This window comes from Panthera tigris, chromosome B2 (assembly GCF_018350195.1).
Source record: "Panthera tigris isolate Pti1 chromosome B2, P.tigris_Pti1_mat1.1, whole genome shotgun sequence".
Classification (NCBI taxonomy): Eukaryota; Metazoa; Chordata; class Mammalia; order Carnivora; family Felidae; genus Panthera; species Panthera tigris.
In genome coordinates, this window is record NC_056664.1 from 85,300,193 (window position 1) to 85,327,596 (window position 27,404).

Sequence of the window (27,404 nt, forward strand, 5' to 3'; positions counted from 1 at the left end):
ATAAACCACATCTTCTTTATCCATTCATCAGTTGATGGACATTTAGGCTCTTTCCATAATTTGGCTGTTGTTCAAAGTGCTGCTGTAAACATTGGGGTACACAGGCCCTTATGCATCATCACTCCTGTATCCCTTGGGTAAATTCCTAGTATTGCTATTGCTGGGTTATAGGGTGGCTCTATTTTTAATCTTTTGAGGCACCTCCACACTATTTTCCAGAACGGCTGCACCAGTTTACATTCCCACCAACAGTGCAAGAGGGTTCCTGTTTTTGCACATCCTCGCCAGCATCTATAGTTACCTGATGTGTTCATTTTAGCCACTCTGACTGGTGTGAGGTGGTATATCAGTGTGGCTTTCATTTGTGTTTCCCGATGATGAGTGACATTGAGCATCCTTTCATGTGTCTTTTGGCCATCTGGATGTCTTTAGAATTCTGCCCATTTCTTTGCTGGATTATTTGTTTTTCAGGTGTGGAGTTTGGTTAAGTTCTTTATAGATTTTGGATACTAGCCCTTTATCTGTCATTTGAAAATATCATTTCCCATTCTGTTTGTTGCCTTTTAGTTTTGTTGATGATTTCCTTTGCAGTGCAGAAACTTTGATGAGGTCCCAATAGTTCATTTTTTCATTTAATTCTCTTGCCTTTGGAGATATATCGAACAAGAAATTGCTGCGGCTGACATCAAAGAGGTAGCCTGCTTTCTCCTCTAGGGTTTTCATGGTTTCCTAACTCACATTTAGGTCTTTCATCCATTTTGAGTTTATTTTTGTGCATGGTGTAAGAAGGTGGGCTAGTTTCATTTTTCTGAATGTTGCTGTCTAGTTCTCCCAGCACCATTTGCTAAAGACACTGTCTTTTTTCCATTGGATGCTCTTTCCTGCTTTGTCAGAGATTAGTTGGCCGTACATTTGTGGGTCCAATTCTGGGTTCTGTTACATTGGTCTATATGTCTATTTTTGTGCTAATACCATACTGTGTTGATGATTACAGCTTTGTAGTAGAGGCTAAAGTCTGGGATTGTGATGCCTCCTACTTTGGTTTTCTTCTTCAATACTACTTTGGCTATTTGGGGTCTTTTGTGGTTCTATACAAATTTTAGGATTGTTCATTCTAGCTTTGAGAAGAATGCCTGTGCAATTTTGATTGGGATTGCATTGAATGTGTCGATTGCTTTGGGTAGTATTGACAAATATTAACAATATTAACACACATTAATATACAAATATAATAACAAATATTAATATACAAATATATTATTAACAAATACTTACAATATTTATTCTTCCAATCCAGGAGCATGGAATGTTTTTCCATTTCTTTGTGTCTTCTTCAGTTTCCTTCATGTTCATGAACTTCCTATAGTTTTCAGCATACAGGTCTTTTACATCTTTGGTTAGGTTTATTCCTAAGTATTTTATGGTTCTTGGCTCAGTTGTAAATGGGATTGTTTATTTCTCTTTCTGTTGCTTCATTATTGGTGTATAAAAATGCAACCGATTTCTGTACATTGATTTTGTACCCTGAAACTTTACTGAATTCATGTATCAGTTCTAGGAGTCTTTTGGCGGAGTCTTTGGGGTTTTCCATGTAGAGTATTGTGTTGTCTGCAAAAAGTGAAAATTTGACTTCTTTGCCAATTTTGATGCCTTTTATTTCCTTTTGTTGTCTGATTGCTGATGCTAGAACTTCCAACACTATGTTAAACAACAGTGGTGAGAGTGGACATCCCTGTTATGTTCCTGATCTCAGGGAGAAAGCTCTGTTTTTCCCCATTGAGGATGATATTAGCTGTGGGCTTTTCATACATGGCTTTTATGATGTTAAGTATGTTCCTTTCTTGATGGTTTTTATTAAGAAAGGATGTTGTATTTTGTCAAATGCTTTTTCTGCATCTATTGACAGCATAATATGGTTCTTATCCTTTCTTAATCTGATGTATCACATTGATTGATATGCAAATATTGAACCAGCCCTGCAGCTCAGGAAGGAATCCCACTTGGTCATGGTGAATAATTCTTTTTATATACTGTTGAATTTGATTTGCTAGTATCTTGTTGAGAATTTTTGTATCTATATTCATCAGGGATATTGGCCTGGAGTTCTCCTTTTTCGTGGTGTCTCTGTCTGGTTTAGGCATCAAGGTAATGCTGTTTTTCTTCCGTTTTTATTTTGTGGAACAATTTGAGATGGATGGGTACTAACTCTGCTTTAAATGTCTGGTAGAATTTTCCAGGGAATCCATCTGATCCAGAGCCCTTATTTGTTGGGAGATTTTTTTTTTTTTAATATATGAAATTTACTGTCAAATTGGTTTCCATACAACACCCAGTGCTCATCCCAAAAGGTACCCTCCTCAATACCCATCACCCACCCTGCCCTCCCTCCCACCCCCCATCAACCCTCAGTTTGTTCTCAGTTTTTAACAGTCTCTTATGCTTTGGCTCTCTCCCACTCTAACCTCTTTTTTTTTTTTTTTTTTCCTTCCCCTCCCCCATGGGTTTCTGTTACGTTTCTCAGGATCCACATAAGAGTGAAACCATATGGTATCTGTCTTTCTCTGTATGGCTTATTTCACTTAGCATCACACTCTCCAGTTCCATCCACGTTGCTACAAAAGGCCATATTTCATTTTTTCTCATTGCCATGTAGTATTCCATTGTGTATATAAACCATAATTTCTTTATCCATTCATCAGTTGATGGACATTTAGGCTCTTTCCATAATTTGGCTATTGTTGAGAGTGCTGCTATAAACATTGGGGTACAAGTGCCCCTATGCATCAGTACTCCTGTATCCCTTGGATAAATTCCTAGCAGTGCTATTGCTGGGTCATAGGGTAGGTCTATTTTTAATTTTCTGAGGAACCTCCACACTGCTTTCCAGAGCGGCTGCACCAATTTGCATTCCCACCAACAGTGCAAGAGGGTTCCTGTTTCTCCACATCCTCTCCAGCATCTATAGTCTCCTGATTTCTTCATTTTGGCCACTCTGACTGGCGTGAGGTGGTATCTGAGTGTGGTTTTGATTTGTATTTCCCTGATAAGGAGCGACGTTGAACATCTTTTCATGTGCCTGTTGGCCATCCGGATGTCTTCTTTAGAGAAGTGTCTATTCATGTTTTCTGCCCATTTCTTCACTGGGTTATTTGTTTTTCGGGTGTGGAGTTTGATGAGCTCTTTATAGGTTTTGGATACTAGCCCTTTGTCCGATGTGTCATTTGCAAATATCTTTTCCCATTCCGTTGGTTGCCTTTTAGTTTTGTTGGTTGTTTCCTTTGCTGTGCAGAAGCTTTTTATCTTCATAAGGTCCCAGTAATTCACTTTTGCTTTTAATTCCCTTGCCTTTGGGGATGTGCCGAGTAAGAGATTGCTACGGCTGAGGTCAGAGAGGTCTTTTCCTGCTTTCTCCTCTAAGGTTTTGATGGTTTCCTGTCTCACATTCAGGTCCTTTATCCATTTTGAGTTTATTTTTGTGAATGGTGTGAGAAAGTGGTCTAGTTTCAACCTTCTGCATGTTGCTGTCCAGTTCTCCCAGCACCATTTGTTAAAGCGACTGTCTTTTTTCCATTGGATGTTCTTTCCTGCTTTGTCAAAGATGAGTTGGCCATACGTTTGTGGGTCTAGTTCTGGGGTTTCTATTCTATTCCATTGGTCTATGTGTCTGTTTTTATGCCAATACCATGCTGTCTTGATGATGACAGCTTTGTAGTAGAGGCTAAAGTCTGGGATTGTGATGCCTCCTGCTTTGGTCTTCTTCTTCAAAATTACTTTGGCTATTCGGGGCCTTTTGTGGTTCCATGTGAATTTTAGGATTGCTTGTTCTAGTTTCGAGAAGAATGCTGGTGCAATTTTGATTGGGATTGCATTGAATGTGTAGATAGCTTTGGGTAGTATTGACATTTTGACAATATTTATTCTTCCAATCCATGAGCAGGGAATGTCTTTCCATTTCTTTATATCTTCTTCAATTACCTGCATAAGCTTTCTATAGTTTTCAGCATACAGATCTTTTACATCTTTGGTTAGATTTATTCCTAGGTATTTTATGCTTCTTGGTGCCACTGTGAATGGGATCAGTTTCTTCATTTGTCTTTCTGTTGCTTCATTGTTAGTGTATAAGAATGCAACTGATTTCTGCACATTGATTTTGTATCCTGCAACTTTGCTGAATTCATGTATCAGTTCTAGCAGACTTTTGGTGGAGTCTATCGGATTTTCCATGTATAATATCATGTCATCTGCAAAAAGTGAAAGCTTGACTTCATCTTTGCCAATTTTGATGCCTTTGATTTCCTTTTGTTGTCTGATTGCTGATGCTAGAACTTCCAGCACTATATTAAACAGCAGCGGTGACAGTGGGCATCCCTGTCATGTTCCTGATCTCAGGGAAAAAGCTCTCAGTTTTTCCCCGTTGAGGATGATGTTAGCTGTGGGCTTTTCATAAATGGCCTTTATGATCTTTAAGTATGTTCCTTCTATCCCGACTTTCTCAAGGGTTTTTATTAAGAAAGGGTGCTGGATTTTGTCAAAGGCCTTTTCTGCATCGATTGACAGGATCATATGGTTCTTCTCTTTTTTTTTTGTTAATGTGATGTATCACGTTGATCGATTTGTGAATGTTGAACCAGCCCTGCATCCCAGGAATGAATCCCACTTGATCATGGTGAATAATTCTTTTTATATGCTGTTGAATTCTATTTGCTAGTATCTTATTGAGAATTTTTGCATCCATATTCATCAGAGATATTGGCCTGTAGTTCTCTTTTTTTACTGGGTCTCTGTCTGGTTTAGGAATCAAAGTAATACTGGCTTCATAGAATAAGTCTGGAAGTTTTCCTTCCCTTTCTATTTCTTGGAATAGCTTGAGAAGGATAGGTATTATCTCTGCTTTAAACGTCTGGTAGAACTCCCCTGGGAAGCCATCTGGTCCTGGACTCTTATTTGTTGGGAGATTTTTGATAACCGATTCAATTTCTTTGCTGGTTATGGGTCTGTTCAAGCTTTCTATTTCCTCCTGATTGAGTTTTGGAAGAGTGTGGGTGTTTAGGAATTTGTCCATTTCTTCCAGGTTGTCCAATTTGTTGGCATATAATTTTTCATAGTATTCCCTGATAATTGTTTGTATCTCTGAGGGATTGGTTGTAATAATTCCATTTTCATTCATGATTTTATCTATTTGGGTCATCTCCCTTTTCTTTTTGAGAAGCCTGGCTAGAGGTTTGTCAATTTTGTTTATTTTTTCAAAAAACCAACTCATGGTTTCGTTGATATGCTCTACAGTTTTTTTAGATTCTATATTGTTTATTTCTGCTCTGATCTTTATTATTTCTCTTCTTCTGCTGGGTTTAGGCTGCCTTTGCTCTTCTGCTTCTATTTCCTTTAGGTGTGCTGTTAGATTTTGTATTTGGGATTTTTCTTGTTTCTTGAGATAGGCCTCGATTGCAATGTATTTTCCTCTCAGGACTGCCTTCGCTGCGTCCCAAAGCGTTTGGATTGTTGTATTTTCATTTTCATTTGTTTCCATATATTTTTTAATTTCTTCTCTAATTTCCTGGTTGACCCACTCATTCGTTAGTAGGGTGTTCTTTAACCTCCATGCTTTTGGAGGTTTTCCAGACTTTTTCCTGTGGTTGATTTCAAGCTTCATAGCATTGTGGTCTGAAAGTATGCATGGTATAATTTCAATTCTTGTAAACTTATGAAGGGCTGTTTTGTGACCCAGTATATGATCTATCTTGGAGAATGTTCCATGTGCACTCGAGAAAAAAGTATATTCTGTTGCTTTGGGATGCAGAGTTCTAAATATATCTGTCAAGTCCATCTGATCCAATGTATCATTCAGGGCCCTTGTTTCTTTATTGACTGTGTGTCTAGATGATCTATCCATTTCTGTAAGTGGGGTGTTAAAGTCCCCTGCAATGACCACATTCTTATCAATAAGGTTGCTTATGTTTATGAGTAATTGTTTTATATATCTGGGGGCTCCGGTATTTGGCGCATAGACATTTATAATAGTTAGCTCTTCCTGATGGGTAGACCCTGTGATTATTATATAATGCCCTTCTTCATCTCTTGTTACAGCCTTTAATTTAAAGTCTAGTTTGTCTGATATAAGTATGGCTACTCCAGCTTTCTTTTGGCTTCCAGTAGCATGATAAATAGTTCTCCATCCCCTCACTCTCAATCTAAAGGTGTCCTCAGATCTAAAATGAGTCTCTTGTAGACAGCAAATAGATGGGTCTTGTTTTTTTATCCATTCTGATACCCTATGTCTTTTAGTTGGCGCATTTAATCCATTTACATTCAGTGTTATTATAGAAAGATACGGGTTTAGAGTCATTGTGATGTCTGTATGTTTTATGCTTGTAGTGATGTCTCTGGTACTTTGTCTCACAGGATCCCCCTTAGGATCTCTTGTAGGGCTGGTTTCGTGGTGACAAATTCCTTCATTTTTTGTTTGTTTGGGAAGACCTTTATCTCTCCTTCTATTCTAAATGACAGACTTGCTGGATAAAGGATTCTCGGCTGCATATTTTTTCTGTTTAGCACACTGTAGATATCGTGCCAAGCCTTTCTGGCCTGCCAAGTTTCAAAGGAGAGATCAGTCACGAGTCTTATAGGTCTCCCTTTATATGTGAGGGCACGTTTATCCCTTGCTGCTTTCAGAATTTTCTCTTTATCCTTGTATTTTGCCAGTTTCACTATGATATGTCGTGCAGAAGATCGATTCAAGTTACGTCTGAAGGGAGTTCTCTGTGCCTCTTGGATTTCAATGCCTTTTTCCTTCCCCAGTTCAGGGAAGTTCTCAGCTATAATTTCTTCAAGTACCCCTTCAGCACCTTTCCCTCTCTCTTCCTCCTCTGGGATACCAATTATGCGTATATTATTTCTTTTTAGTGTATCACTTAGTTCTCTAATTTTCCCCTCATACTCCTGGATTTTTTTATCTCTCTTTCTTTCAGCTTCCTCTTTCTCCATAACTTTATCTTCTAGTTCACCTATTCTCTCCTCTGCCTCTTCAAGCCGAGCCGTCGTGGTTTCCATTTTGTTTTGCATTTCGTTTAAAGCGTTTTTCAGCTCATGACTGGTCCTTAGTCCCTTGATCTCTGTAGCAAGAGATTCTCTGCTGTCCTGTATACTGTTTTCAAGCCCAGCAATTAACTTTATGACTATTATTCTAAATTCACTTTCTGTTATATTATTTAAATCCTTTTTGATCAGTTCATTAGCTGTTGTTATTTCCTGGAGATTCGTCTGAGGGGAATTCTTCTGTTTGGTCATTTTGGATAGTCCCTGGAGTGGTGAGGACCTGCAGGGCACTTCCCCTGTGCTGTGGTGTATAACTGGAGTTGGTGGGCGGGGCCGCAGTCCGACCTGATGTCTGCCCCCAGCCCACCGCTGGGGCCACAGTCAGACTGGTGTGTGCCTTCTCTTCCCCTCTCCTAGGGGCGGGATTCACTGTGGAGTGGCGTGGCCCGTCTGGGCTACCTGCACACTGCCAGGCTTGTGTTGCTGGGGATCTGGCGTATTAGCTGGGGTGGGTAGGCAAGGTGCACGGGGGCTGGAGGGGCAGGCTTAGCTCGCTTCTCCTTAGGTGATCCACTTCAGGAGGGGCCCTGTGGCAGCGGGAGGGAGTCAGATCCGCTGCCGGAGGTTTGGCTCCGCAGAAGCACATAGTTGGGTGTTTGCGCTGCGCGAGCAAGTTCCCTGGCAGGAACTGGTTCCCTTTGGGATTTTGGCTGGGGGGTGGGCGGGGGAGATGGCGCTGGCGAGCGCCTTTGTTCCCCGCCAAGCTGAGCTCTGCCGTCCGGGGGCTCAGCAGCTCTCCCTCCCTTTGTCCTCCAGCCTTCCCGCTTTCCGAGCGGAGCTGTTAACTTATGACCTCCCAGACGCTAAGTCGCGCTTGCTGTGGGAACACAGTCCGTCCGGCCCCTCCGCTTTTGCCAGCCAGACTCAGGGGCTCTGCTTGGCCAGCAAGCCGCCCCTCCGCCCCGGCTCCCTCCTGCCAGTCCGTGGAGCGCGCACCACCTCGCCGCCCTTCCTACCCTCTTCCGTGGGCCTCTCGTCTGTGCTTGGCTCCAGAGACTCCGTTCTGTTGGGAGATTTTTGATAACTGATTCAATTTCTTCATTAGTTTGGGGTCTGTTCAAATTTTCTCTTTCTTCCTGTTTGAGTTTTGGTAGTGTGTGGGTGTCTTGGAATTTGTCCATTTCTTCCAGGTTGTCCTGTTTGTTGGCATATAATTTTTCAAAGTATTCTCTGATAATTTCTTGTATTTCTGAGGGATTGGCTGTGATAAATCCATTTTCATTTGTGATTTTATCTATTTGGGTCTTCTCTCTTTTTGAGAAGTCTGGCTAGGGGTTATCAATTTTGTTTATTTCTTCAAAAAACCAACTCTCAGCTTCATTGATCTGTTCTACTGTTTTATTTTTATTTTTATTTCTATTTTTGGATTCTATATTGTTTATTTCTGCTCTGATCTTTATTATTTCTCTTCTGCTGGGTTTGGGGTTTTTTTGTTGTCCTGCTTCTAGTTCCTTCTGGTGTGCTGTTAGATTTTGTATTTGGGATTTTTCTTGTTTCTTGAGGTAGGCCTGGATTGCAATGTATTTTCCTCTTAGGACTACTTTTGCTGCATCCCAAAGGGTTTGGATTGTTGTGTTTTCATTTTCATTTGTTTCCATATATTTTTTTAATTCCTTCTTTAATTGCCTGGTTGACCCATTCATTCTTTAGTAGGATGTCCTTTAACCTCCATGCGTTTGGAGGTTTTCCAAACTTTTTCCCGTGGTTGATTTCAGGTTTCATAGCATTGTGATCTAAAAGTGCATGGTATGATCTCAGTTCTTTTGTATTTATTGAGGGCTGTTTTGTGAACCAGTATGTGATCTATCTTGGAGAATGTTCCATGTGCACTCAAGAAGAATGTTTATTCTGCTGCTTTTGGACGAAAAGTTCTAAATTTATCTGTCAAGTCCATCTGCTCCAGTGTATCATTCACGACCATTGTTTCTTATTGATTTTATGTCTAGATGATCTGTCCATTGTTGTAAGTGGAGTATTAAAGTCCCCTGCAATTACCACATTCCCACATTCTTACCAATAAGATTGCTTAGGTTTGTGATTCATTGTTTTATATATTTGAGTGTTACTGAATTCGGTGCATAAACATTTCTAATTGTTAGCTCTTCTTGATGGATAGACTGTGCCTTTCTTCATCTCTTGTTACAGCCTTCAATTTAAAGTCCAGTTTGTCTGATATAAGTTTGGCTACTCCAGCTTTCTTGATAGTTCTACATCCCCTCACTTTCAATCTGAAGGTGCCCTCAGGTCTAAAATGAGTCTCTTATAGACAGAGAATAGAATGGGTCTTGTTTTTTTATGCATTCGGATACCCTATGTCTTTTGATTGGAACATTTAGTCCATTTACATTCAGTGTTATTAATGAAAAATATGCATTTAGAGTCATCATGTTATCTGTAGGTTTCATGCTTGTAGTGGTGTCTCTGGTCCTTTGTGGTCTTTGCAGTACTCACAGAGTCCCCCTTAGGATCTCTTGTATGGCTGGTTTAGTCCTGATGAATTCCTTCAGTTTTTGTTTGTTTGGGAAAACCTTTATCTGTCCTTCTATTCTGAATGACAGGCTTGCTGGATAAAGGGTTCTTGGCTGCATATTTTTCTTATTCATCACTTTGAAAATTTCCTGCCACTCCTTTCTGTCAATTTTCAGTAGATAGATCTGCTACTGCCCTCATGTGTCTGTCTATCCTTACAGGTTAAGGCCCATTTATCCCCAGCTGCTTTCAGAGTTCTCTCTTTATCTTTGTATTTTGCCAGTTTCACTGATATGTCTTGCAAAAGATCAATTCAAATTACGTCTGAAGGGAGTTCTCTGTGCCTCCTGGATTTCAACGTCTGTTTGCTTCCCCAGATTGGGGAAGTTCTCAGCTATGATTTGTTCAAGCACGTCTTAGGCCCCCTTCTCTCTCTCTCTCTCTCTCTCTCTCTCTTTCTCTCTCTCTCTCTCTTTCTTCTCCTCCTCCTCCTCCTCCTCCTCCTCCTCCTCCTCCATATGGATGTTGTTCTGTTTCATTGAGTCACTTAGTTCTCTAATTCTCCCCTTGTGATCCAGAATTTTTTTCATCTTTTTCTCAGCTTCATCTTTTTCCATAATTTTACTGTTCTCCCCTTTGCCTCTTCAATTCTGGGTTTTGCCGTCTCTAGTTTATTTTGCACCTCATTACAGATTTTTTTTTAATACATCATGACTATTTTTTTGATCTCTGCAGCAATAGATTCTCTGCTGTCTTCTATGTTTTTTTAAGTACCAGCAATTAATCTTATGACTATTATTCTAAATTCTTGTTCAGTCATATTGTTTATATCTGTTTTGAGCAATTCTTTAGCTGCCATTTCTTCCTGGAATTTCTTTTGAGGAGAATTCTTCCATTTTGTCATTTTGGCTAGTTTTCTGTCCCTTATGTGTTTTAACCTTTGTATGTGTCCTGTACCTGCAAGCACTGCTATATTAAAGGGGGGGTCATACATTGTCCAGGGCCTGGCCCTATAGGAGGTGTTTTTTTGGAGAGTGCTACTTGCTCTCTATTGTTGTGAGTTTGGCTACTTTGTCTCCCTGCTCTTAGTGATATTTTGAACCCTTCACTAGATGTGCTTTGATTTGTTCCTTGAAGTAGCCCTGGAAAGGAAAACAAACAAAAACAAACAGAAAACAAAAACACTTGAACACACAACCCAAAAACAAAAAACCAGAAACACCAGCTACTAGTAAACAGGGTGGAGGTGGTGCTGAGGGAAGAGGCCTTATCCCATACAAAGAGAGAAATGACGGGTAGGGAAAAAGAAAGAATAAGAATTGACCAGAGAAACTATATGGCTTAATCCAGAGAGAGAGAGAAAGGAAAATAAAGACGACACTTGGAAAAGGAAAAAGAAAATAGTTACCCAGACAGAGAAACTATAGGGTTTAATCCAGAGAGAGAGAAAGGAGAATAAAGAAGGAGGTATAGAACATGTATCAAGAGAATAGATTGGTTTTGGTCTGTTTAAAGACATATTTAGAGTAACCAGAGTAGAGGAGGGAAGAGATAAGAAGGAGAAAAGGAAGGAAGAATATATCTATATAATAAATGTCCGAGAATTAAATCAGGCAATGCAACAGCGCTGGTCTGGAGAAGAGGCCGTCTGGTTCATCAGTATCAATCCTGCTCCAGTAGATATGCAGTTAGCAGGTGCAGAGGGATGTGGTTTGGTGTAGGCGGGTCCCGCCTCCTCTGTGGGCCCCACTGGCCCTTTGCTGAAGTCCCCCCTTGTTAGTGATGGGGAGAAAAATAGTGACACCCCTGTCTCTCCTCCATGGACCCAGTGAGCCAAACCACTTTGTTCGAGCCGTCCTCACAGTGCCACAGGCAAAAACGAGTCAGTTTGTCCTGCTCCACTGACTCCCAAGCCCCAGTGCTTGGCTGGGATTCAAACTCCTGTCCGTGTGCCCTGTTACTGGGGAAGCACAGCTGTGCGCCACCCAATATGTGGTCCCCAGCTGCGGGTGCAGGACTCCAGGGAGTCCCACAGCACTCCAGGGAGAGGATTGCTTTCTCCTACTGAGGACTGCACCCCTGACCTAGCCACTGAGCCTGGGGCTGGCTCCCCTCTTCCCCAGGTGCACCATATGGGCAGCCAGCCCCAGTCCCCTGTCTGGAGAAAGCCTCTCAGTTAGAGATTGGCTCTTTCTCCTTCCTGATCCATGTTTTTGTTTTGTTTTGTTTTGTTTTTTTCTTGTCCAGATACAGCCCTAAGCTTCCTCAGCCACTCTTGCTCTTCCCTTTGTCTCTCCGCAGAAGGGGATCCCTCCCCTCCTTCGTTTTCTCTCTCCGGATTTGCAGTCATGCACCTATGGCCCATCAGATTGTCCCAGTGGGTGCCTGGAAGCACAACTGTCTCTTTTCCTCCCAGACTCTCAGAGTTCAAAGTCCTTTAGCTTCAGCACTGGTTTGTTTGTGAGATAAGGGAACTTCGGATCCCCCTGTTTCCCTACCATGTCGGCCCTTCCCCTCTTTTCTCCCATTTTGTAGCCTGCCTTTTAGTTTTGTTGATTGTTTCCCTCACTGTGCAGAAGCTTTTTATCTTGATGAAGTGTCCATAGTTCATGTTTGCTTTTGTTTCCCTTGCCTTCAGCAACGTGTCCAGTAAGAATTTGTTGCAGTGGAGGTCAAAGAGGTTCCTTTCTGGGTTTTCCTTGAGGATTTTGATTGTTTCCTGTCTCACATTTAAGTCTTTCATCCATTTGAATTTATTTTTGTGTATCGTGTAAGAAAGTAGTCCTGTTTCATTCTTGTGCATGTTAGTATCCAGCTTTCCCAGTACCATTTTTTTCCGTTGGATATAGTTGACCATATAGTTGTGGGTCCATTTTGGGGGTTCTGTTCTGTTCCATTGATCTGTGTGTCTGTTTTTGTGCCAGTACCATACTGTCTCAAGGACTACAGATTTGTAATACAGCTAGAAATCCAGAATGATGATGCCTCCAGTTTTATTTTTATTTTTCAGGATTGCTTTGGCTATTCAAGGTCTTTTGTGGTTCCATACAAATTTTAGGATTGTTTGTTCTAGCTCTGCAAAATATGCTGGTGGTATTTTGACAGGGATTGTATTAAATGTTTAGATTGCTTTGAGTAGTGTAGACATTTTAACAATGTTCTAATCCATGAGCGTAGAAAGTTTTTCCATTCCTTTGTGTCCTCTTTAATTTCTTTCATAAGTCTTCTATAGTTTTCAGAGTATAAATCTTTTACCTCTTTGGTTAGGTTTATTCCTAGTTATCTTATGTTTTTTTTTGTGCAATTGCAAATGGGAATGATTTCTTGATTTCTTTTTCTGCTGCTGCGTTGTTGGCATATAGAAATGCAAGAGATTTCTGTACATTGATTTTGTGTCTTGCAACTTTGCTGAGTTCATGTATTCTAGCAATTTTTTTGGTGGTCTTTCATGTTTTTTAATAGAATATCATGTTTGCAAATATGTGTCTCAAATTTTATATCTGATGATCAGAAAAATTTGGAACCAGAGAGTCTAATATTTTACAAACTTTTTAGGACAATTTTTTTGACTTGTATGTGGGGAGCAATTATGCAGTGCTTTAAAAAAGTAGACCAGGAACCATGAGACTGCGGTTCTTATTAGCTCTGGAGTTTTATGTTACTTACTTCATCTTCTTGGCTTATCTTCCTCATTTTAAAATGACATCATAAGATGTCATGAAATGACATGAAACCATAAGATGGTTTTATTTATTGGATTTTTGTGTGATTTCTGTAGTATTGTTGAAAGGATATTTTTGTAAATAGATAAAGTGTAATATATCCTGTTCTTATAAAGAATGGATACTTTGCTTTCTAGTTCAAACAAAAGTTAATGCTTAAATATTAATGACAGTAATTTACTAAAATTAAAATTTTAAGGCAATATGATACAAAGGAGGAGTAATTCTCTGAGTTCTGTGCTAATAAACTGGGGCCCACAATGCACATTTGTCACCACACCTGAAGCTTTAAGGGTAAAATAAATGGGTTTATTAGTAAAAACTTTTTTTGCTTGCTAATTTTCAGCCCCAGGAAGTAATCTCCCCTTTTCTCCAATTTGATTAGTATAGAGTTAGTATTAGTCCCTTACCCCTAAGAAAGCAGCTCTTCAATTTATCAATTTTATTTTTAAAATATTCAGTTTTTTTTAGTGTTTATTTAGAGAGAGAACACATAAGTGGGGGAGGAGTAGAAAGAGCGAGAGGGACAGAATCCCATCCAGGCTCTGCACTATCAGTGCAAAGTCCTATGTGGAGTTTAATCCTAAGAACCAGATCATGACCCAAGCTGAAATCAAGAGTTAGTCACTTAACTGACTGAGCCACCCAGGCATCCCTAAAATATTCCAGTAGTTTTAATGTATTAATTGTATTCAACCTTGATTGATATTTTTCTCATTCTTTGCTTGGGTTTATTTTACTCCTCTCTTGCTACCTTCTGAGCTGAAAATGTTTTTCCTTTATTCTCTCTTTTTTTTTTTTGGTTTAGGAAAGAGAGTTTGCTCAAAAATGAGTTTGTCTCATAGTTAAGCTTTTGTCATAGCTCATTAGTTTTCATTACATAATAGTATAACTAGTATTAGTCACTAAGTACTTAGTAATTGCAATTTTTATTAACTTCAACCAAGAGTCATTTTAGGTTAGTGCGTTTTAAGTCAAACAAGCAAGAATAATAAAAATGTTTGACACTGTAGTTACTTGTTTTGCATTATCTTTAGGAAATGTGGATTAATTTCTTCAAGGGGGGGCCAAAGTAAATGAGTAAAACTAAAATATAAATCATGAGTTTTCAAAGAGAGATATCTGCTCTCTCATATATTTGTCAGCGTATTCAGTGGAATAAGAGCTATATCACTTTTAACTGTCACTGAGTAGGTTGGTTTTGTAAAAACTGTAAAAATCAGGGGTGCCTGGGTGGCTCAGTCAGTTAAGCCTCTGACTTCAGCTCAGGTCATGACCTCATGGTTCATGTTTGAACCCCATATCAAGCTCTGTGTTGACAGCTCAGAGCCTGAAGCCTGCTTTGGATTCTGTCTTCCTCTCTCTCTCTCTGCCCCCCCCCTCCCCCGCTCATGCTCTGTCTCTCTTTCAAAAATAAACATTAAAAAAATTTTTTTAAAGGTATAGGAGGGCAAAGACAGGGTAGAAAAAAAATTCAGCTCAGATCTTTAGTTTTTTAAATTGTCTTTAATGTTTATTTATTTTAGAGAGAGAAGGAGGGAAGGTGAAAGGGGGAGGGGCAGAGAGAGAGGAAGACACAGAATCCAAAGCAGGCTCCAGGCTCTGAGCTGTCAGCACAGAGCCTGATGCAGGGTTAAAATTCATGAACCGTGAGGTCATGACCTGAGCTAAAGTCACTTAACTGACTGAGCCACCCAGGTGCCCCATGCCCTCCTATATCTTCATGAACATAGCAGTGAAACAGTACTTGAGTGAGACATGTTTTGGTAGATTTGTGTCATTGTTTGGCCAATATTCCTGTTTCCTTTCCCCTCCGTGGAAAAGAGTAAAGGTACCTCTTGCCCCACTGATGTTGGGCTTGGCCTCATGGCTTACTTTGGCTGATGGCTGATGAGATGTGAGAAACATAATGTATACCATGTCTGAGCATAAGCATTGTCCATGGTCGTGTTCCTTTCTCTTCAATGAGAACAGCATGTACCAGGTGCTCTTTGTGCCTAGGACCCTTAATGGTAAGGCACACAGAGCAGACCTGAACCTGATCCACAGTCTAGAGCATTGTTAGGTATGATCCTTCTATATCAGATTTGTTGAGGGTTTTATGATGAAAGGATGTTGTATTTTTTTAAATGCTTTTTCTGCATCTATTGAGATGATCATCGTATGATCTTTATCTTTCATTCTGTTAATGTGATGTATCTCATTGATTTAAGTATGTTGAATCATCTTGATTCCCAGTGATAATTTCTACTTGGTCATGGTATATAATTTTTTTAATGAGTTCTTGAATTCAGTTTGCTAATATTTGTTGAGAACTTGTGCCTGTCTTTTCAGAAGGTCTATAGTTTTCTACCCATGTAGTAGCATCATTATCTAGCTTTAGCATCAGGGTAATGCTGGCCTCATACAATCAGTTTAGAAGTGTTTCCTGCTCTTCTATTTTTTGGAAAAAAAAGTGAAAAGTATTAGCATTAACTCTTTAAATATTTGGTAGAATTCCCAGTTAAGTAAGACATCTGGTCATGGGGTTTCATGAATCAGGAAGCTTTTGATAACTGATTCAATCTCTTTATGTGTGCTTAGATTTTCTTTTTCTGTGTCTTTAGGAAATTATCCAGTTCTTGTAGGTTATCTAATTTGTTGACATGTAATTATTCATAGTAGTCTCTTATCCTATTTATTTTCATAGTGTCTGTTGTAATTTCTTTTTTGAGTCTTCTCTCTCATTCTCACTTAAGAGTTGTAAATTTTGTTAATCTTCGCAAAAAAACAGCCCTTAGTTTCGTTACTCTTTTCTATTGCTTTTCTGGTTTCCATTTGATCTTTGATCTTTATTATTTGATCTTTATTATTTCCTTCCTTCTGCTAACTTTAAGCTTAATTTGTTCTTTTTCCAGTTTCTTGAGGTATAAAGTTAGGCTGTTTATATACGACCTTTCTCATTTTCATTTTTTAATATGTGCATCTATCATCTATAAACTTGTCTCTGAACTAGTTTTGAAGCATTCCGTTGGTTTGGGTGTGTTGTGTTTCCATTTTCATTTGTGTTGAGACATTCTTTGATTTCCTTTTGTTTTTTAAGGGGGTATAATTGACATGTAACATTATATTAGTTTCAGGTGTACAGTGTAAAGATTTTATATTTATATATATTGTGGAATAATCACCACACTAAGTCCAGTTAACATCTACCACCACACATGATTATAAAATTTTCTTGTGATAAAAATTTTAAGGTCTAATCTCTTAGTAAATTTCAAATATGCAGTGCAGTATTAGGAACTGTAGTCACTATGTTCTACATTACATCTCCATTTCTCTCACTCTCTTCTCCTTCTGGGACCCCTGTCATGCAAATGTTTACTTGATGTTATCCTATAAAAATCCCTTAATTTAGGTTCACTATTTTTCCATTCTTTTTAATTAATTTATTTACTTATTTACTTACTTATTTTTTGCTGTTCTGGTTGGTGAGTTCCTATGCCCTGTGTTCGAGTTCACTGAACCTTTCTTCTGTTTCATGCTATTTAATCCCTCTTGTGTATTTTTCAGTTCAGCTATTTAATTCTTTAGCACTGACTTTCATTTGGTACTTTCTAATATTATCCCTTTGTTGAAGTTTTCACTTTTTTATCCATTCTTCTGAGTTTTGTGACCATATTTAAGATTATTAATTTCAGCTCTTTATCAGGTAAGTTACTATCTCCATTTTATTTGACTCTCTGTTGGTTTCTATGCATTAGATGAAACAACCATCTCTCCCCGTCTTGAATGGTTGGCCTTATATAGGAGCCGAACCTTAAAACTCAGCCCTGCCCCCCTAGCTTTTGGCTGTCTGTTAAGATGCTTGGACAAACACAAAAGATTATTTTTAATGTTTATTTTTTAGAGAGAGAGGGAGAGAGGGACAGATGATCTGAAGCAGGCTCTACACTGACAGCAGTGAGCCCAAGCCCAATGTGGGATTCAAACTTAACAAACCATGAGATCATGACCTGAGCCAAAGTCGGATGCTCAACCAACTGAGCCACTCAGGCACCCTGTATTTTATTTTTAATAGATCCCTGTAGTTGGGGTATTCCAAATAGTTATACAAAGCAAGGGAGAGCCTCCATCAGCACCTAGGTTCAGGCTGATAAACCAGAGCCTTAGTAAGGCAGTAGCTTTTAAAAAAAAATTTTTTTAAACGTTTATTTATTTTTGAGACAGAGACAGAGCATGAATGGGGGAGGGTCAGAGAGAGGGAGACACAGAATCTGAAACAGGCTCCAGGCTCTGAGTTGTCAGCACAGGGCCGATGCAAGGCCTGAACTCAGGGATGGCGAGATCATGACCTGAGCCGAAGTCAGCCACTTAACCGACTGAGCCACCCAGGCGCCCCAGGCAGTAGCTTTTTAAAGAATACAAATAAATACAGTCCAGTGGGACCACAGACGTGAGACCCACCAGAGCCAGGCAATCTGGATGTGTTGCCTGCATGGCAGTTGTGAAAATTGTAGCACCAGACAAGTTTATTAGCTCCTTTCTGGGAGACTCCACAAGCTGTGAAGCAGAGGGAGAACGCAAAGACCACATCCTCTGGCCTACATTCCCTGAAAGCACTTCTGTGTGCTCCAGATGTGTGCCAAACCTGAAATCTTTCCCTAAGGCCGAAGCTCCAGGACAAGCAAGTCCCTTTTTTTGACAGAATGGGGCTGTGTTTCAGTCTGCTGTGTGTGTGCTGTGCCACCAAGTACCTGTGCCACCAAGTCTCTGGTTAGTGCATTTCTGGGAGACTCCAGAACTCCAGCACTGCTGCTACCAGAGCCAGGCATTCAAGAGTAATTAAGAGTTATCGTCTTGGTTGCAGCTGCACCAGACACATGTAAGAGGCCCCCTCTAAGAGATGCTGATGCTCTGAAGTGCAGCAGAGGGAGAAGCAGAGATGGTGCCTGGCCCTCTGAGGGCCCAGGAAAGGTTTACAGTCAGCCCGTAAATGTGTTTAATTAGAAGCCTGCCTCTCAGATTGCAATGATGACAAACTGTTAGGCCCCTTTTACAAAAAGACTGAGCTCCTAGTTGTTACCTGTTGCTATGCCAAAGAGGTGATATCTGTTTAAGAATTATTTTTCTGTGGGTTGCAGTCCTGTGGGATTTGTGAGCATTAACTCCACTGGCCAGCAGAGCCAGGTGATGTAGAGGTGTCCCCTGGAAGCAGCTGTACAAATCAAGGCACCAGCCAAGAACTTAAGTTCCTTTCTTGAAGATAAGGGTAAGTTTAAGCAAGGCAGATGGAGAACATAAATACTGCATCCACTGAGCAATTCTCTGGATATCTATAAATGTGCCAAGTCAGAAGCCTTAGGTCAAGCCCTCTGGTCAGAGCTCCTGGACAAGCAAATAGGCCTCTGTCTCCATTTGGGACTGGGTTTTAGTCTGCTATCAATACTCTCCTAGGGGAGTGCCAGTCTGCCAAGAACTGCCTCTCTGATTGTTGTGTTCCTGGGTCCCTTAAGATGATAGGCTCCTTGTTCTTGAGAGCCAGGTGATCAAGGGGTGTTTCCTGAGTGGCAGACACAAAAACTGGGTCACCAGACATAAAAACCGAGTTGCCAGACATGGGTAAAAGCTCTCCTTTAGGAGATACTGGTGTTCTAGAGCACAACAGAGAGAGAGATCAGGAAGAATTCACCCACCGGCCTTCTTCCCCAGAGAGTATTCCTGTAGGCCCCTGCCTCTCAGATCAATGCTTTGACATTAGCAGATGAGTCTCTTTGACATAAAGTCTGGGCACCTTTCAAAGAACTGTTTCTGTGCTGGGCCCTGGGGCAGGTGAGTCGGCACATGAACCTTTTAAGTCAGTCTGGTGGGTATGAACCCTGTTGGTCTTCAAAGCCAGATGTTTTGGGTACTCCTCTGTCAGGTGGCAGTCTTAAAAGTGGGATACCCAATATGGGATCAAACACTTTGCTTCTCTGGGAGAAGCTCCAGCTTTTGAATCCCCTTCTGATTATGGATCGGGGGTGGGTTTATCGTAAGATTGTCTCAGTCTTTCCTATACACTTTGATATGGTTTTTCCCATGTTTGCCAGATGTGAAGAGCTCATGCTGCCAGGTTTTAGGGTTGTTCCCCCCCCCCCCCCCCCGCCGAGGAAATTATTCCATAGATGTACCTATAGATATAGTGTGTCCATGTAGGATCTTCTTCCTACGTCACTGTCTTGAATTGGAACCGTTTTTTATTTTCTTTCCCTACTAGAGTTAACATTTATATCAAATAAATTATCAAGTAAAACTACAAGGAAACAAAAATATTTAACACTCACAGAGACACAATTTTGTAAGGAGGAAAGTTAACCATAATTAGCATAAGTACAATAAATTATATCTGTTGATATTTTAGGGGAAAGTATTACCAGAAGAAAGACAAAAATACTTTTAAAATACAGCATCATTGCCACAGCACATGGAAACATTGCCATAAAAAAATTAACGATTTTTGCTTAATTTTTCAGCCCTCTTTGAATTTATATTCTGAAATTTGATGTTCTGCAATTCCACTTGCATGGAGTATCTTTTCCATCTCTTCAAGTTTTACATGCATCCTTAAAGCTGAAATGTATCCATTGTTGGTACCAAATACTTGGGTCTTAGTTTTTATCCAGCCAGCCAGAGTGCCTTTTGATTGGTGAATTCAAACCACTTATGTTTAGAGTGATTTTTTAGTAAGTCCTTAACCATTAATAGCTTTTATATTTCCACTATTTCTTTTTACCTCTCTTTCTGCCTACCTTTGTAAATTGGTTATTTTTCATGGTGGTATGTTCTGTTTCCTCCTTTGTCAATTTGCTGTGGGTTTTGTCTTATTATTGATGTTCCAATTGACCTCCTATTTTTTCTTTAACAATTTATTGTTGCTGTATTTATTTTTCCTGCTTTTCCTCTGACTTTTATACTGTAGTTGAAGAGTTGACACACCATCCTAATATAGAGTTACAGTTTTCTAAGGTATATTTTTACTTTTACCTAGTGTGTTGTGTACTTTGGAATGTTTTTATGTGGCTTATTAGCATGTCTTCATTTTAGCTTGAAGAACTCTTTATCAGGTTGCTTGCAAGGCAGATTTAGTGGTGGTGAACTTTATTTCGTTGGTCTGGGAAAGCCTTTATTTCCTCTTCATATCTGAAGGGAAACTTTGCCAGATTAAATATTCTTGGCTGACAATTTTTTGTCTTTCAACACTTCAAATGTGTCGCATGCTCTCTCCTGGCCAGTAGATGTTCTGCAGAGAAATACACTGATAGCCTAATGGGAATTCCTACGTAAGTTACATTTTTTTTATTAAATTGGATGTCTTTAATATTCTTTATTATTTGTGAAAGTTACGTCTTATAGAAGGTCATTGGGTATTGAGATAAAAGGGTGATCTATTAGTTGGTAGACTTGGACATACATAACTTTCCTCAGGTTTGGGAAGTTCTCAGCTTTTTAAAAATTTATTTATAACCTCTGCCCCCTTCTCTATCTCTTCTTCTGAAATCCTGATTTATTCTGATATTTGCCTTCTTTATGGATAATCACCACTCACATAGGCTTTCTTCACTTTTTTTTAACTCTAATTTCTCTCTTTTGTGTTATTTCAAAATTCTTATTCTCCGTGTCAATTATTCTTTCTTCCATATGATGGGCCTTGTTATATATGCTCTCTGTTTTATTGAATTATCAGCTCCAGAATTTGTTCTGTTTCTATAATTTCATTCTCTTTGGTAAAAAAAAAAAAAAAAGAAAAGAAAACTCATTTTGTTTGTATTTTTAATTCCTGACTTCAACGAATTGTCTTTCTGAATTTTCTTAGAACTTGTTGAGTTTCTTCATTATAGCTATCTTAAATTCTTTATCGGTTAGATCAGAATACCCTGTGCCTGCGAGCTTGATTGCTGAAGAATATAATTTTCTTTTAGTAATGCTCTATTTCCTTGAATTTTCATAACCTTTGTAGATATTTATTGGTGCTTTCACATTTGAAGTAGAAGATACCTCCTTAATTCTGCTTACTGTCTTCAGATGGGGCATTATGTTCTATAGTATTGTTACTGTATTTTTCCTCTGTGTTTTTGAAGAAACCTTCTCGTCATCTTGTTCCTCCTTTGGGGCAGTTTTCTAAAGCTTTTAGGTTTTCTCTGGTTCTTATAATTTACCAGACTACAAGCGTTTCTTTTGTTTTCTAGAAGGTGGCACTATAGCTCAAGTTTGTGCTGTCTACTAGAGACTACTCTCACGGTGGCACTTGAGAATCCTGCACAAGGAACTAACAGACCTCGAGGGGAGGTGTGGGTTTAGCACTGGGTGCTCCCACAGACCCAGTAGGATGATCCCAGGAGTGGTACTTCTTATTAAGCACAGTCCTTCTCACACCATTTGAAATTCTTACCTGCTTCTTTTCCAGTATCCTCCCAACTTCCAGTTATAGAGCTCCCACCTTAGTACTCCATGTGCTGAGGCAGAAAATGGATTTCTCTAGTTGCCATAAGTAGGCAGTCATTGATTTCTTTTCCCTTGCAGGAGAGGTCACTGCCACCAGATAAATCAGCACCCTTCAGTGTTTTCTTAGCCTGGAAAGTTTCTCTTACTGCTTCTTCTGCAACCAAACTCCTATATTTTTCCCTTTAGGGTAGTGTGCTAGAGTCTGCCTTAGGGAAGTCTAGACTCAGGAGCATGTTCTCTCTCTGATGTGTAAGTGCCTGTTCAGATCTGCACTCACCCGATTTTTGTCCCATAGTGGCAAGAGGGGTCTAGGCAGTTTGGCTACCTTCTCTGGTTCCCCCAGCTCTTGCAGAGGTTGGTTTGTCTCTTACTGGCTGCACTGGTGGGTGAGACTCCTGCCAGGTTCTTTGGAGTAAGGTGATAGGTCTGAAAACACCCACGAGGGTGCTTTGGTTTATGTATGAATGTCAAATCTTTTGATTAAAAAGGGGGATAAGTAGGAGAAACATTTTATGCTAGCATGTTGCTGACCTCACCAGGACTGTCAGATGTTCACTTTAGAATGTTCACTTTGGCTGCAGGGTGGAGAAGAGCTGGAGAGGTCAGAAGTAGAAGCCTGAAATGAAGAAACATTCATGATTCTTACTCCATAATCTAAAGCATTGCATTTGATTTTATTTATAGTGTTCTATCATTTATAAGGTTACTTTAGCATTGGTCTAATAGGATTTTCCCATTGAATGAGAAATAGTAACTAGGTTACATCATTAAACCTACAAAGTGATATTATAATTAAAAAGTTTGAAATATATGAGGGAAAATGAAAATATTATATATTTATCAATGGCTTTTTTAATTACTGTAAATATATTGAGCTATACTTTACAAAAGAAGGAAGGATGTCATTTGTATTTGACATAAGCTGTTTGCTTAATATGGTACCATTTACAAAATGAAAACTTAGAAAATACAACATTCCATCTAAAGGGAGAATTACCCAAGGTAACATTACATAAGAATACCTATATCCTTACCAATCTGCTTTCATTGAAGTTAAAAAGCAAATACCAGAGCTACTGAAAACTATGACTATCCTAGCAATACTTACAACACACAGAATCGAATTTGATCTTAATGATACAACTTCCTATTAATAAAATGAAGTCTCGATAATATTATACAATGTAGGGAATATTTTCATTAAATGCTATCTGATTTTAAACTTCTGTGACAACTGTTAGCACTGATTTATGTAAAATTCATTTTACTTTAATTGGGTAATTGAAAATAAAGGCACTTTATATTGCAGTAGCATAGAAATTTATTTTTATTTTTACAGAGAGAACGAGAAGCTCAAGCAGACCCCATGCTCACTCAGCATGGAGCCCAATGTGTGGCTTGACCCCATCACCCTGGGATCATAGCCTGAGCCAAAATCAAGAGTTGGATGCTCAACTGGCCAACCCACCCAGACACCCCCTAGAAGTTTCTAATTACATGCATGCTTCATAGAGACCAAACCCTAAAGTTAAGATAAACATTTTGATGTTATTCGATTGTCATAAAGATGTTTAATGACTACTGATAAGTCAGTAAAATTAGTAATGAAAGTGAAAATTTTCACATTATTTGATACTCACACCTTAAGTACTAGTTGGAAGTAGCATTCAAAATGGTTTTGCTAGCCATAATTAGTTTTTTTAAATTTGTATATAAGTAGTGTTTTTCAGTTTACAAAATGATTGTTCTGTGCACAGTATTTAAAAAATACTTTTGGTTACTGCTTTCTACAATTATGGTTGAGATCTATCTATAAACCATTATCAATAAGCATTCGTAGTACTAGCACATATTATTTTTTCAGTAATTTTGGAATAAATCCTTTGAGTAATAGTACACATATGTAGATTATTTTGTGAAATATTGTTTTAATGATAGAAGATTTTGTCATTTAAAGATACCTGCTATTAGGATGCTTGGGTGACTCAGTCGCTTAAGCATCTGACCCTTGATCTCTGCTCAAGTCATGATCTCATGGTTTATGAGTTTGACACCCTTGTGGGGCTCTGCAATGACGGCGTGGAGACTGCCTGGGATTCTCTCTCTCTCTCCCTCCCCCACTCTGTCTCTCAAAATAAATAAACTTTAAAAAAAAAAGATATTTGCTATTGACTCCATTTAAATGTAAACTTAGTTGGTCATACCTGGGAATAGAATCCATCCAGATTTTTCTGGACCATGTTCTTTTAAAGAAACCTATGTCTGGATGTAGAATATATCCCTATTCTTTATAAGAAATATAGGAAGACGTATTGGATGGTGGTCGAACATTTGGGTTCTGAATTCAGATTGCCCATTTTGACTCCAAGTATCTGACTCACTTAGTAACTACTTTAGAGAGTCATGAGAATGGAGGTAAAAAGTATAAACTGTTGAGCATATTATTTCACAGTAACAACATTGACTAAGAGCTTTCTCCCTTAGAATTCTCTGTTGACTACTTATTGAACATAAACATTATCTTAAATTAATGAAAGTATATTCCACGTTTTAATAACCTTTTTTACATTATAAATAATTTCTCTAATCAATTTTTTGTTTTAGGTCACTTTTCACATCGAGCCATATAGCAATCGGGATGATCAAAACATGTACAAAAATGTCAAATATATTATAGACAAGTGAGTTTCTTCTGTGTTTATAATTATTTTTTATGAGACAGTGATAATTACAGTTATAAGAAGAGTAAATTTAAATGTATTTGAGAGATTTGAATGAGTTATGATCTGATACATTAAAACTAATCATTTTGAGGAATATTTATGAAATTCCTTATAATTCACTTTGTGTGTAAATAGATTGTTCACTTTACTGTTTGTGTTTATTAAGCTGTTTATGATTTCTCATATCATATAAATGATATAAAATATTTTAAATTGATGTTATTAAACCACAAATATTGAGTTTTGTCTAATTATGAAACATGAACTGCTTCTCTATCAGTGGACTCACATCTAATATTTATATTTAATCTGATTATAAGGAAACATTTATTAATTTTGTTCAAGGATTTTACTGATGAGAACTGTGACAGATACTATATACTCTTAAAAAGAAACTCGTCAGCAACAGGGAGACATTGATTACTAGTAGGAAACAGTTGACATATTCATATAGAAAATGGGCTTTTTATGGTATTGGTCATTATTTGTAAACCTCAATATAAGATCATTAATTTGTTGTTAGGTAATGTCTTGATGTATCCAGTATCTCATTTTTCTAATCTGCAAAATTGAAAATACTTTTTTAATCATTACCCATAATACAACTGATCCCCCTCAAAGTGAACAATGTGCTTATTAAAATGCATGCATTACCTTCATTTTCAATATAGAAACAGTTATGGTCTATGGAAAATGAGTTGCAGATATTAATTTCATTTTTACATATTTTTGTATTTTAGGTATGGAAATCATCCAGCCTTTTATAGGTACAAGACTAAGACTGGCAATGCCCTTCCTATGTTTTATATCTATGATTCCTATATCACAAAGCCTGAAAAATGGGCCAATCTGTTAACCACCACAGGGTCTCAAAGCATTCGCAATTCTCCTTATGATGGACTGTTCATTGCACTTCTAGTAGAAAGCAAACATAGGTATGATATTCTACAAGGTGGTTTTGATGGAATTTACACATATTTTGCCACAAACGGCTTTACTTATGGCTCATCCTATGAAAACTGGGCAGGGCTAAAATTTTTTTGTGATCAGTTCAACCTACTGTTTATCCCAAGTGTGGGCCCAGGATACATAGACACCAGCATCCGTCCGTGGAACGCTCAAAATACTCGGAACCGAATCAGCGGGAAGTACTATGAAACTGCCCTGGGTGCCGCACTCCATGCCCACCCCAGTGTAATTTCCATCACCTCTTTTAATGAGTGGCACGAAGGAACTCAGATTGAAAAAGCTGTTCCCAAAAGAACCAGTAATACGGTATACCTAGATTACCGGCCTCATAAACCAAGTCTTTATCTAGAACTAACTCGCAAGTGGTCTGAAAAATACAGTAAGGAAAGAGCTGCTTATGCATTCGATCATGAGCTGCCTCTTTCTTAATGCATTTATAATTCTAGAAATCAATAAATATTTTTTGTTTTAGGAATAACTGTCAATCAGTATACACTGATACACTTAATAAAAAGAATTTGTTCTTTTTTAAAAATGGTAATGTCATCATTGCCACCCTTCACAATGCTGCACTGAAAAAATGAGAAAAGTGCACAATGTTCTGAATTTGCAGTTAAAATCCTACTTTGATACTTTCATTTCACAGTAAATGCTCATGTTACATAATTAGTGCACAGTTACATCAAACTTGTATTCTGGGCCCAAAGAAATAGATTGTGTGCATATTTGGTATGTCTACTGAGGAAAATAAGGCTTAAACGATAGTGTACATGTTTCATGTAGAATTTTTTCAGTGATTCCGTCATCCAGAGTTTGAACACTAAAATCTCCACTAAAAATACTTAAGGGAATGTAATCATAACATCAGTCTTACTGTGAATCCTATTGTGTGAGGAAGGCTTGCATCATCCTTTGAGGAACTTTGATAAACCATAGCACGCTTGGTGTTTTGTCCGTCTAATGTGTCTGCTTCACATCGATGAATTACAGATTTCAGAAGCTGTGGAAAGTTGTTTCATAAAAGTTAACAATTGCTTATCAGTTATTAAGAAAACATAGTTCACAATTGTTATTCATGTTTTTAAAATTCAATGTTAATTAGAGACCAACTGTTAGTATCAATTTTTTTTCTTTCTTACCTGTCATCGGATTTCCTTCTTGTTTTTAGCTATTTTTACCAAAATAGAGAAAATTTACTTAGCATTTTAAGGAAGTGAAAATATTTTTATATCTTAAATCCATTCCTACATTTTACTTGTACCAATTTAATGATTGAAATAATCTCACTTAAAATACTTTATTGTATGTAATAACATCCCCATGTGTAAAAACATCATACATTCATGGTACCTATCACGTTTAATGCTTGTGATCAGTTGTTTGTCATATTGTGACAAATTAATCTACCTGTATGCTAATAATGAATCTTTATTTTTTTTTAATGTTTATTTATTATTGAGAGAGCACGAGCAGGGGAGGGGCAGAGAGAGGAGGAGACTACAGAATCTGAAGCAGGCTCCAGGCTCTGAGCTATTGGCACAGAGCCTGACACAGGGCTCAAACTCACAAACCATGAGATCATGACCTGAGCCAAAGTCGAACACTTAACCGACTGAGCCACCCAGGCTCCCCAACAATGAATCTCTTTAATAATAGAGTATGTCATTCTCCAGTTCTTATAGTTAATATTTGTAATTAGAAATATAGTAAAAAAATATATGCTTACATGAATATTATTTATTAAAGAGAAGCAATTGGGCAGTGTAATCAAAAATACATATAAATCTTCAGGGTTTAGAGATACTCATACAGAAATAAATTAACAACAGTAGAATTAACAGTAGAATTAACAATAAATTAACAATTTATCATAAAATAGTCCATCAGGTGATGAAATTTATTTTCAATCAGTGATTTTGAAGTAAAATTTCTTTGAAAAGAGGCAAGATTAGTGTTAAACTTATAA

At 38.4% G+C, this 27,404-nt stretch overlaps 1 protein-coding gene across 3 annotated transcripts in view; it reads left to right on the forward strand.

Annotated features, from left to right (window-relative positions):
* MANEA (mannosidase endo-alpha) overlaps positions 1 to 26,581 on the forward strand; it is a 70,223-nt gene extending 43,642 nt beyond the window's left edge. For all 3 annotated transcript variants that reach the window (XM_042986818.1, XM_007084911.3, XM_042986819.1), the window contains exons 4-5: positions 24,351 to 24,427; positions 25,210 to 26,581. In XM_042986818.1, coding sequence (XP_042842752.1) covers positions 24,351 to 24,427; positions 25,210 to 25,867 — 735 coding nt within the window. In that variant the 3' untranslated portion in view covers positions 25,868 to 26,581. The remainder of the gene's footprint in view (positions 1 to 24,350; positions 24,428 to 25,209) is intronic.
* The last annotated feature ends 823 nt before the right edge of the window (positions 26,582 to 27,404 follow it).